The sequence below is a fragment of the Saccostrea cucullata genome, unplaced genomic scaffold (assembly GCF_032062105.1).
Source record: "Saccostrea cucullata isolate Sc308-1 unplaced genomic scaffold, CSIRO_AGI_Scuc_v1 ctg146, whole genome shotgun sequence".
NCBI classification, from domain to species: domain Eukaryota; kingdom Metazoa; phylum Mollusca; class Bivalvia; order Ostreida; family Ostreidae; genus Saccostrea; species Saccostrea cuccullata.
Window position 1 is genome coordinate 133,450 of NW_026919274.1, and position 12,718 is coordinate 146,167.

The 12,718-nt window shown below is 35.0% G+C and overlaps 1 protein-coding gene across 1 annotated transcript in view; it reads left to right on the forward strand.

The window, feature by feature from the left end:
• Window positions 1-400: 400 nt before the first annotated feature.
• The window catches only part of LOC134283837 (ATP-dependent RNA helicase SUV3 homolog, mitochondrial-like), a 158,796-nt gene continuing 146,478 nt past the window's right edge, over window positions 401-12,718 (forward strand). The window contains exons 1-2 of the mRNA XM_062766358.1: window positions 401-715; window positions 7,807-7,884. Of these exons, the coding sequence (XP_062622342.1) occupies window positions 433-715; window positions 7,807-7,884 (361 nt within the window). The 5' untranslated portion in view covers window positions 401-432. The remainder of the gene's footprint in view (window positions 716-7,806; window positions 7,885-12,718) is intronic.

The window sequence follows — 12,718 nt, forward strand, 5'->3', positions numbered from 1 at the left end:
ACTAAAAAGATAGGCCATAGTTTGGTTTATGAATATCATTTGGTGAAAGTTTAAGTAAAAAATTGGAATTACACTTTTTTTGCAGAAGTTTTTAAGTACCGCGATATAATGAGACACCAGTATATTGGCCACCGGCGATCGAATCCGACTGACCGCCACATTTTTTAAATACATAGCAAAAAAATCTACTGATTATCCACTTAAAGTGTATTTTAGTATAGTATTATCTACTATCATTAATATTTTTGCCCCAGAAATATGAGATGTAATGTTTTAATTTAATTGATAATTTGTAAGAAATATTTTTTCCATCAGGTCAAATATCAGGTCTTTAGTATATCTGGTCTTTAGTATGTTCCCTCCATCAATCTATTCCAAGCGTCAAATTGACATTGAAAGCAATGACTTTTCCATGTGTTTTGAGAAAAACTTATGAAATCAGCGATGTATGTGTTACGAAGATTTCTCAAGGGAAATACATATTGTGCATGTCGAAAGTTCCTAACTGATGCCGGGTTCAGTGGTTTCATTCGAACCAATTACATAAACAAATTGCCTCAATTAAAAACTTCAAGGAAGAACGAGGTGTTGATAAGAGGCATTCACTCAAAAACATCGGGGAATATAGAGGATATCTCCGTAAAAGAAACTGTTTTGGATACACTAATCGATCCAACGGGAACAGGGAGAGATTTGACGGGTGATCTTGATCCGGGTTGGTATTAATTTTAGTTATCACTGATAAAATACTTCAAAAATCGTTAACAGGTTGGGACCAATCTCCCAAATGGGATATAATAGTCTGTTTGGGATATAATATCCCAAATGGGCTATAAATTTACATTGCAAAAATTGAAAATTTTTATTTTGGCCATATATATTATAAATCCGCATCAGGACACTAAAAAAGGAATAACTTTTGGTTGACAAGTTTTCCTGTATGCTCATTGTTTAGGAGATTGATCCCTCGGAATTTCCTAATAACTTCTTGGGGATCAATCTAAGAAATGGTAGGGTTGCAGAAAAACTTGCTTACCAAAAGTTATTCCTTTTTAAGTGTTTTAATGCGGATTTATGATATCTATTGCCAAAATAAAAATTTTAAATTTTTGCACTGTAAATTTATAGCCCATTTGGGATATTATATCCCAAACAGACTATTATATCCCATTGGGCGATTGGTCCCAACCTGGTTAACAATGGACGGAACGACTTTACTTTACCGGTCCCCAGAAAAACGCGCCAAAATGTAGTGTCTCCTAAGGCGACTTTAGTATATATGAGATCGCGTGAGCGATCGGAAAAAATTTAAAATACGAAGTTTTTGGCCCCAAAATTGAATTCTACTAATTATTAGCAGCCAATCAAGGACTAAAGCTAACAGGCTGAATTATGGTTTAAATGGTACCTGGTGAAAACGGCACCTGGATTATGCAAAACGGCACTTGGTCAAAATGGCACTTATAGAAAAAAGTATATACGCAATGATAATTTGATATATATATATCAGTCTTCACAACAATTGTTTTTCAGCACATGTCCTTCGGGCATGTATACCTATCATTTTAACCCAGCCAATTCAAATTTGTACATGTCCTTCTCTAAATTCTTTCATATACCAGTAATGATTGTGCAACAAACAAAAATTAAGCTTTTTATATTAACTTTAAGGACAGTGTTTCTGTGTCAAAATTCTCAAGCTCTCTCTCAATCTTTAGTTCAAATTGTTTTCCGAGTCATAAATCAACCATGGTCTGTGTGTCTTAGTGTTGAATAATCGTGAAAATTTCACAATCGATAATCGGTCAAAATCGGAGAAGCTTAATCGATCAATGATCGACTTCATTGGTAATTAAAATTTCAAATACAAAATTGCATTTCTTTATAGCATTTATCATTTATGGAACAAACTAAAAATAAAATTTTATAAAGTTTGTTCTAAAGACAACTTTTTGTTGTATAAGTAACAAAGAAACGGAAAAAAATTACATATATGCTCAATAAAACTAAAAATGTTTGTCATGACATCAGATTTTGCATTCCCTAGTTAGAATAATCTAACTGTGTCTCGGTACAAGCCCTCACCACAGTTAGAATACGTCCCAATGTAGCAAATTGGAGCGGAGAATATAAAAGGATTTGCACTTGAAATAACTTCCAAATTAATCAAAATAACCCTTTTTGAGATTGCTTATGCCTTTTATCCCCAAAAATAATCCATATAAAGATGAAAATCCAATTATCAACGTTTTTCTCTCTCTTCAAATTTAATAGCCATGTTTACATTCGGAACTCTCTAGATTGTCCATACTAAATGCACTGATTACGAGTTATTGCCCGTGTTTTTTTTGTTATATTACGAATACATGGAACAAATTCTGGGTCCGTAGGACAATATCATTTTAATGATAGAACAATCTATATATGCATACCCTGGATATGGGTAAATTTCTACTTGATTGATCTGATTGTTGTTAACTTCGTCTTCGGACGCCATTTTTGTTGACCTCCTTTTGTACATCATTTATTGTTAATGCATATGTATTTGTTTCGTTCAAATCCTACAAGTTTATTTGAGTCGAGTTTATTTGGGTGACAATCGATTATGAAAAACGTAATCGATAATCGGAATCGAACACCCAAAAACGATCGACAATCGATCGTCGACGACAATCGTTTCATCACTAGTGTGTCTGCCATTTTCTAACTGTTTTTTTCTTCAAAACTTTCGACTGGTTGTTTGTTGGCCGATTTAGCTGAACTGAATTTCAGAAATAGGGTCATGACTGCAGTTTACTGCAAAACGAACGATACTGTGCACGAAACGAAACGTACCGTCCAGAAAGCATACCGTACTGTTCTCAAATGAACCTTTCCGTTCATGAAGTGTACCGCACCGTTCACAAAACGTACCAAACCGTACTGTTCAAGTGGTGTAGTAGCATGGTTTAGGGTCTGTAATAATTTTACTTAATGTGCATGTATCCTCTTTCTTAGGACAATTTTGTAAAGTTTATTTTAATTACTTAATTAATTATTCATCGTTATTTTCTGCAAAATTTTCACATCTGGCATCTCTGTCTTTTGTAATAAACACTGTAAATGAGAATAAGGAGCAATGGCAACTGCAATTACATCTGATAGCACATCTGACACCTTGTTGATTCTTATCAGTGGCAATAAACAGATTAATAAATTAGCTACCGATAAACACTGCATGACCTCCGTTTTTGTGTTGACTTGATGGTATTTTATGAACACAAGTAGGTAAAGATTCTGAATTTTTTCAAAATCGGTAGAAATTGCAGTTAAAAAAAAATTCGGTAGACAATCGGTAGGGATGGTTAAAAATTGGTAGACTCCCGAAAAATTTGGGAGAGTTGACAGGTATGCAATAGAATATAAACTCAATGCAAGGAGAAGATCAGAGGCATTTCAAATAAATTGTTCATCTCGCATTCACTGTTCGTTCACCATTAACTTTTCGCTGTTTGTGTTCATCGTTCACCAATTTGCATTCAGCTTTAACACATCATTCACTCACCCTACACTCTGCGTTTGTTCACAGTTCGTTCAGCATTAATTCACCATTCAAGTGGGAAAGTGGAATGTTTCAGGAACTGTAAATAAGGAGTATAATCAGCGCTAAAAGCAAATCTGGAATTATTTTTTGATAGAAAAAGGTTTCGATCTGAAATATTTGACAGTATAAGAGATATATACAGGTGACTCTTGATGGCTCGAACTCCGATCTCTCGAAGTTCTCGATCTCTTGAAGTGAACCTCTGGTCCCGTTTTTTTCCTCTATATAACTATTAACTAAGCAAATTTACTCCTGATCTCTCGAACTTCTATCTCTTGAAGTTTTCTATCTCTCAAACCAAAACCTGGGTCCCGTTAGACATTTTTCTCATACCTGAGGATGATTTCATATAAATATCTCTAGACTAATCATGGCTTTGAAGGACTTAAGAAGATGATTTTAAAAATTTCCCTGTTATTCCTATGTAAAATTTTGATCAGCCATTTTAGCCCCACCCTACCCCCAGAAGTCATAATTTGAACAAACTACAATGAAGCGCATTGAAGTGGTAAAATTTTTCATTTGGATGGAACATTTTGAGCTATCTTTAGACACGCCCATTTCTTTAGAAAGGAAAAATCGGTCAAATGATTCAATCGAATACCCGTAGAACAGGTATTCCATAAATATAATCGCCAATGAAATTGACGGTTTACATAAACACCGAGTAAGCACGTGTTCGACTGATACATGTGTTATGTTAACTCCAATAAACATGATAAAATCATAATTCTGTACAAATTCGTTGCAATACATGTTTTACAGAAGCGATGACTCTATATATAGCTCTTTCTTATTTGAAAATCTTCATTTCAGTGAAACTCATGTTGCCTGTCGCGGAAAGTGGGTTGTCCTAAAACATTACAACGAATATTTCTTTCTCGTTTCTAAAGAAATGGGCGTGTCATTATGTTCAAATTGACGTTCAAAACATGACTCAGAACGTCTCATCCAAATGGAAAATTTTACCACTTCAATGCGCTTCATTGTAGAATCTACACTACCTGAGGATGATTCCATATAAACATCTCTAATCATGGCTTTAAAGTACTAGAAAAGAAGATTTGAAAATAGCGTAACAAACCCTTCAATGAAATTGAAAACATGACCCCAGGATATGTAGGCCACAATACTCAAAGTTTAACATAGGAATACACAGGTAATATCTTTAAGAAATCTTCTTATCCAGAACCACTGGACCAGGAAAGTTGAAACTCATGTGGAAGCATCCTCTAGTAGTGTAGATTTAAAGAACTATATGCGGTATATTGCATATGTTTGCCCCCACAAAAGTCAAATTTTGAAAACTTCCTGTAATGTGCTGAATGCAATAAATTGTACGAGAAATCTAAGTTAACAGAAAATATTATAGTTCCAGAGCAGTGTATTCACAATTTCTGTTAATTAACTACTGCTTAATTAATGAACTTTTTATATCCTTTTTCAGAAATAAAAAAATTAACAAAATTTCAACAATTCAAGCTTTACAATTTATAGAGCGCATGTGTGTTTAGGAACAATATTGACATATTTCATTGATATTATCATTCTACACATTATATCAAAATATTTATCCTGAACACACATGCGCTCGGTGACTTATTTAAAATATCGACGAAATATGTACATTTTTCTGCAAAATTCATAAAAAACTGAAATTTACGTCATATTTGTGACGTCATTACGTAGGAATACACAGGTCATTACTTATGAAATTATTCAGTGCTTTGAAGTCAGCATATACTCCACTGTTTAAGGACTTAATTGAATATTACTCCATTAAAGTTTGATTTTGGGGGGCAAATGTTGGTTAATACCGCATATAGTTCTTTGTTCAAATCATGACCCTGCGGGATAGGATGGGACCGCAATGGGGGTCAAAGTTTAACATAGGAATACATGGGGAAAATCTTTAATTCTTCTCAAGAACAGCAAAGCCATTATTGGTCACAGTCATATGGAAGCATCTTCATGTGGTGTAGGTTCAAGTTTGTTCAAATCATGATTCCACTTGAACTCACTTTAATATTTAAATTTTTCAATACTGAACTGATTTTTGCTTTTAGTTTAAACAGCCAGAGCTAAGGTGAGCGATGTGGCCCCTGGGCCTCTTGTTAGCTCACCTCAACGAAGTTGGGGGAGCTTATGTAATACCCTCGGCGTCGGTGTCGGCGTCGGCGTCCCAGGTTAAGGTTAAGTTTTTTGGAGCAGTTTTCTTTTTAAGAACTTCTATCCTATATTGATTAGACATGCATGGAAGATGGTTCTAGTGTGTTTCATTGTACCAGTCAAAGTTTCAGATGCTGCAGTTTCAGCAAAGGAATGACCAGTTTAATGTTTTTGGAGCAGGTTAACATTTTTGGTGCAGTTTTTGGTGTAGGTTTCATTTCCAAGTAACTATAAGCCCTATGTTGACCAAACTTGCATGGATGATACATCTAAGGATGCATACTACCTACATTTTTCGGTTGAGTGAACAGGTTAAAGTTTTGGTGCAGGTTTTATTTCCAAGTAAGCTCTATATTGACCAAACTTGCATAGATGATACATCTAAGGATGCATACTACCAGGCTTGCTCCGGATGCTGAATCTGACCTACATTTTCCGGTTGAGTGAACAGGTTAAAGTTTTTGGTGCAGTTTTTGGTGTAGGTCTCATTTCCGAGTAACTAAAAGCCCTATGTTGACCAAACTTGCATGGATGATATATATAAAGATGCATACTACCGGGCTTGCTTCGGATGCTGAATCTGACTTACATTTTCTGGTTGAGTGAATAGGTTAAAGTTTTTGGTGTAGGTTTTATTTCCAAGTAACTATGTCATTGAGTTCTTTAACGACCAAACTTGTATGGATGATACATATAAGGATGCATACTACCGGGCTTGCTTCAGATGCTGAATCTGACTTACATTTTCTGGTTGAGTGAATAGGTTAAAGTTTTTGGTGCAGATTTCATTTCCAAGTAACTATGAGTTCTTTAACGACCAAACTTGTATGGATGATACAGATAAGGATGCATACTACCGGGCTTGCTTCGGATGCTGAATCTGATCTACTTTTTGTGGATGAGTGAAAATGTTAGTTTTTGATGCATGTTTGATTTCCAATTAACTATGAGCCCTATAATGAGCAAACTTGCATGGACGATACATCTTAGGATGCACACTAATGGACTTGCTTCAGATGCTGAATTCGACATACATTTTTCAGATAATAGACCAGGTAAAAGTTATGGGTGCAGGTCTATTACCAAAAAACTATATGGCTTATATTACATTGTATAAACCAAACTTGCACAAATGTTGCATCAAGAGATGAAAACTCTCAAATTTGCTTCAGATGCTGGATTTTGATTACATTTTCTTGAAGAAGAACTAGTTTAAATTTTTTATGTAGGTCTGTTTCAAAGTATCAGATCAAAATTGCTTAAATATTTTCATTTTTGGAATGTACACTTTTTGTTGGTTAATTGTGTGACTTTGCCTTACTTAAAGACAACATTCGTTGAGGTGAGCTCTGTAATCTCTGATTACCTATGTTTTTTATTGTTGGCCCCAACACTTCAATATTTGCTATTTTCTTGGGGTGGAGGGGGGGGTGTTGTTGTGAAGTTTTAGGAGGTTGCCCCTTTAGTGGCTTTACAGTATTTTGAAAATACTACAGGTGAGGAGAATTCTTGTAACACTGCAGGCCAGCCTGTGGGTACGCTGCTTCCAGGGATTTTTTCAACAAACCTCATTGACATTTAACAATGATTGAATAAACTTCATTTTCTTATCTTTTTCTAGTTTGATTAAATAATCATGATACATGTAATAAAGAATACTGATTATCTCTAAAAATAGATTTTTTTTAGGAATATAACTTGTACAGTTCATAATAAAAATATATAATTACTGTGAAATCAGAAATTTTCGTGGGGGTTTAATTTTCATTGTTTTCGAGGTATCAAGAGACCCACGAATTTATGACTGCCATGAAATTTGAAATGTTACATGCATAACTACTCAGCAATCATTCATCCATGAAATCAAATCCCAATGAACCAAGAGTATCTCTCAAACCACCTATAAATTTGACCCCATGAAAATATGTGATTCTTCTGTATCTGCTAGATTAACTAAGTGAAATCAGTCTAAGTACTTAAAAAAAGTACAAATATCTGGTTACAATAAATTACCCAATTACCATGGTTACAATTCTTACTTTCTTGCTTTTCAGACTTAGTATCCCAGAAATTGATGAGTTTCTCAAAGCGTTCTGAAGTATTTAAAGCAGCAGAGAGGGAGGGTTTAAAGGGTAAGTGTTTTTCTTTGAACTTTAATTCACATCTTTTGGGTAACTCACCACAAAGTAAGTTAAGGGGGTATATTTGAATTACCTTGTTCAGTTGTCCATCTGTCTGTCTAATCCATCTGTCTGTACCCATGAATTTGCCTGGACATTTTCTGATAGACTACTACTGGATTTGTCAGAAAATATGAACACTCGTCATGCTCATTAATCACCATAAAATCTGCATGTTGAATTTTCATCATGACTGCCATGAATAATTTAGTTTCATTTTACGGGTGTTAAAAAACTGTTTAATTTTTTTGCTTTCCTTAGCCAAAAAATCATTCAGTTAAATATAATATTTTAAAATTTTAGATTAATTTTTCTTTTAATAGAGTGGAAAATATCTATTTACTTTGGAAAAAAAAACCTCTTTTATTAGGTCACCTGAGTAAACTCAGGTGACCTATTGCTACATGTATCTCTTTTCGTCCGTCATCATCAGTCGTATGTTGGTCGTAAACTTTTGAACATTTTTAGCTTCTTCTCTGGAACCACTGAACCAATTTCAACCAAATTTGGTATAAAGCATCTATGAATGAAGGGAAACAAAAATTTTGAATTTCATGGTCCGTGCCCCCCTGGGGCCTGAGGGGTGGGGCCAAAACCACTAAAATTAATGCAATCTTTAAAAATCTTCTTCTTTACTCCTGGACATCAAGCAGTCAAATTGTTTGCATGATTGTAATCAGCATTGAGTCCTCTAGCAAAATTGTGAAATTCATGGCCCTGGGGTCAGGGGTTCTAGTGCTAGGGCGGGGCTAAATAAGTATATAGTGAAAATGCATTATTTCTTTGAAAATCTTCTTCTTTGCTCCTAGGTACATTGTATTAAATAAACCAACTAAGTTACCAACACAGTTATGATAAGCAAGAGTGCCTCTACCAAAATTGTGAATTTTAAGGCCCCAGGGTCAGGGGTTCTGGTGTTAAGGTGGGGCTCTATTGATTAAATAGTGAAAATACATGAATTCTTTGAAAATCTTCTTCTCTGCTCCTGGGTATTTAATAAACAAACTGAATATATAGTTATGTTGAATAAAGCTGCCTCTTCCAAAATTGTGAATTTCATGGCCCTGGGGTTAGGGGTTCTGGTTTTAGGGTTGGGCTCTATTGATTATATAGTGAAAATGCATAAATTCTTTGAAAATCTTCTTCTCCACTCCTGGATATTAAATAAACTAACCAAGTACATAGTTATGATGAGCAAGAATGCCTCTTCCAAAATTGTGTATTTCATGGCCCCTGGGTTGGGAGTTCTGGTGTTAGGGTGGGGCTCTATTGATCATATAGTATAAATACATTAATTCTCTATAAACATCTTCTTCTCTGCTCCGGAGTTTTAAATAAACTAAACAAGTACATTTAGTTATGTTGAATAAGAGCGCCTCTTCCAAAATTGTGGATTTCATGGCCTCTGGGTCAGGGGCTCTGGTGTTAGGGTGGGGCTGTATTGATTATACAGTGAAAATACATTAATTCTTGAAAAAAATTCTTCTCTGCTCCTGAGTATAAACCAGTGAACTATGTACATAGTTATGATGAAGAAGGAAGCCTCTTCTAAATTCATGAATTTCAGGGCCCCAGGGTCAGGAGTTTTGGTGTCAGGGCAGGGTTCTAATGATTATACAGTGAAAATTCATCAATACTTTGAAAACCTTTTCCTTTGCTCTTGGGTATTAATGCCAATGTTCTAAGTACATATTAATGATGATGAAAGGTACCTCTTCCAAAATGGTTAATTTCAGGGCCCCTGGGTCAGGGTATTTGGGGTGGGGGTTACATGGTCTGAAAATAAATTAATGCTTCGATATCTGCTTTTTTGTATTAATCAACCATTTATGATGATATAAAATTTATGATAAAATTTCCAGAATTTTGAAATATGTGCCCCCAGGGTCCAGGGTTCGACATTTGCGCTCGTCACCTCGTCATTTCCATCCAGAAATGATTTTGGACGACCTGATTTTTAGTCTGGCTCGCCCAAATGACGACCTGGGACAAGTTGGGAATATTTCATAATGATCTTTAATATTTTAAAATAAACTTCATAAGGCTTTGAAAAAATATTTTCCTGTAACAAAACCAACCCTTTCAACATGTTCAATTTCTTCCTGCTAAATCTGTGTTTGATCAATCAGCTGATGCAATTTTTACCAAAAGTCTTGATTAAAGTTTTATTTGAGATATAAAATATGCCAACTTAGTCAACAGTCACCTTAAATATAAAGAGTAATTATCATCATTGTAACATCTTGCATTTCCCCCTACAACTTTCTGATCATCTCATATAGACAGCCATGTTGGGTGTCCACTGTAATATCACACCTCGTTATTTCAGTCCAGGTTATTTGAACCCATTTATGCAGGGTTTCATGGTAAGTGAAAATGAATGTTTTAAACTACAAACTTAAGCATTCTGGCTGTCTGATTCAATCATCATTCTGCTTACTTGGTATATTTTTGTTTGATAAAATGCTGAAAGACCTCTTGACATTCCAAATATTTGGTTTACATTTTTTAATATAAAATTGAAAAAACACAACTTCTGTTAATTATCTTAACAAATTTTAAACAATTGTACATTGAGTTTTGTTTCATTTGATATTTTATTTGGATGACTTGAAATTCATTCGGGCAACCTGAGATCATACCAAGGTTGCCAAAATGGCGAGACCAAATTTTGACGAGTGTCGGACCCTGAGGGTCTGTGGTTCCTGTGGGATGGGGTGCACAACTGTATATAAGGTGAAAATGCATTTTCTCTTTGTTACTCTTATTCACCTCTGGGTATTAATTAACCAGAGTAAGCAAGCTGAGTGTATACATGTAGTTATGATAAGCAATAGTGCCTCTTTCAAAATTTTGAATTTCATGGCCTTTGATTTAAAACACGAACCAATTCAATTGTTGGAAAGTTGTTACATGATACGCAGGTGACCTATAAGGCCCTGGGCCTCTTGTACTGAATAGGATTCTTAAAACAAAAAAAAATTCATTAAATACTGTAAACCAACTTTTATTTACAACCACTTTATTTCATGATTTTCCGTAGGTAAACTAGTTCACGACAATTAATTTTCACGATCAAGCCTTTTCTGTCTCTGTTGTTAATAATGTTGAATAAGGCTGCCTCTTCGAAAATTGTGAATTTCATGGCCCCAGGGTCAGAGGTTCTGGTGTTAGGGTGGGGCTCTATTGAATATGTAGTGTAATTACATTAATTCTTTAAAAATCTTCTCCTCTGCTCCTGTGTATTAAATAAACTAACAAAGTACAAAGTTATAATCAGCAAGAATGTCTCTTCGAAAATTGTGAATTTCATGGCCTCTGGGTCAGGGGTTCTGGTGTTAGGGTGGGGCTCTATTAATTGCAAAGTTAAAATGCATGAATTCTTTAAAAATCTTCTCCTCTGCTCCTGGGTATTAAATCAATGAATTATGTACATAGTTATGATGAGGAAGGATGTTTCTTCCCAATTTGTGAATTTCAGGACCCCTGGGTCAAGCTCTAATGATTAGGGTGGACTCTAATGATTATTTAGTGAAAATGCACGAATTTTTTGAAAATCTTTTCCTTTGCTCCTGGCTAATATGCCAATGATCTAATTACATATTTATGATGAAGAAATGGGCCTCTTTCAAAATGGTTACTTTCAGGGCCCATGGGTCAGGGGTACAGGGGTGTTCTTTGTCTGAAATAAATTATTGCTTTGAAATCTGCTCTTTGGTATTAATCAGCCATGTATGATGAAATAAAATTTATGATAAGATTTCCAAACTTTTGAAATATGTGGCCCCAGGGTCAGTGGTTCCTGTGGGTTGGGGTGTACAACTGGTGGTTATAAAGTGGAAATGCATTTTCTCTTTGTTACTCTGATCTATCTTTGGGTATTAATTAACCAAAGTAAGCATGCTAAGTGTATAATTATGTTTAGCAATGATGCCTCTTTCAAAATTGTGAATTCCATGGCTTTTGATTTAAAACACAAACCAAATTCATTTGCTGGAAAGTTGTTACATGATACTCAGGTGATCTATAAGGCCCTTGGGCCTCTTGTCATGTAAACTTTTCAATACTGAACTGGTTTCTGCTTGTTGCCTAGCTTAAATTGCACAGGTGAGTAATGTGACCCCTGGACCTTTTGTTTTAATTTTATTTACTAATTGAATAATTTTGAGTTCATGTAGATTTGAGAGATGAAACTACTTTTCATCTTTGGTCCAGTGGTCCAGTTATGTTTCAGCTATCTTCGCCCACTTGCCGAAGGCTCAAGTGAGCTTTTCTGATCACATTTTGTCTGTAGTCCGTCTGTCCGTCCACCCCTCTGTTAACTTTTCACATTTTCAACTTCTTCTCAAGAACCACTGGGCCAATTTTAACCAAACTTAATACAAAGCATCCTTGGGGGATGGGGAATTTAAATTGTTAAAATCAGACATGATTTTTTTCAGCTTTAAAGCGGAAATCCGCTATCCGGATTTATTATTTCCGCTCTTATTTTTCAAATCCGCTTTTATAGTAATTCGGATTTTTTCCGTAACTAATTTGACTTTTACTTTCTTCGAAACAGTTCCTTTAATTTTTTTATGTGAACGGCTTATTCATTGGTTGAATAATTGCCTCCTTGTAGACTTTCTCCAATCAGGAGTCCGTTTATGTAACGATCAAGATCTGGACGTGTGGTGTTTCTCATTGTAATTTATTTCTCCAAAAAAGAACTATAAGTAGATATTTTCAAGTTTATCTTTTACATTCAAAATTTAAATATGTGCTCTAAAATTCAGTTCTCAGGGGG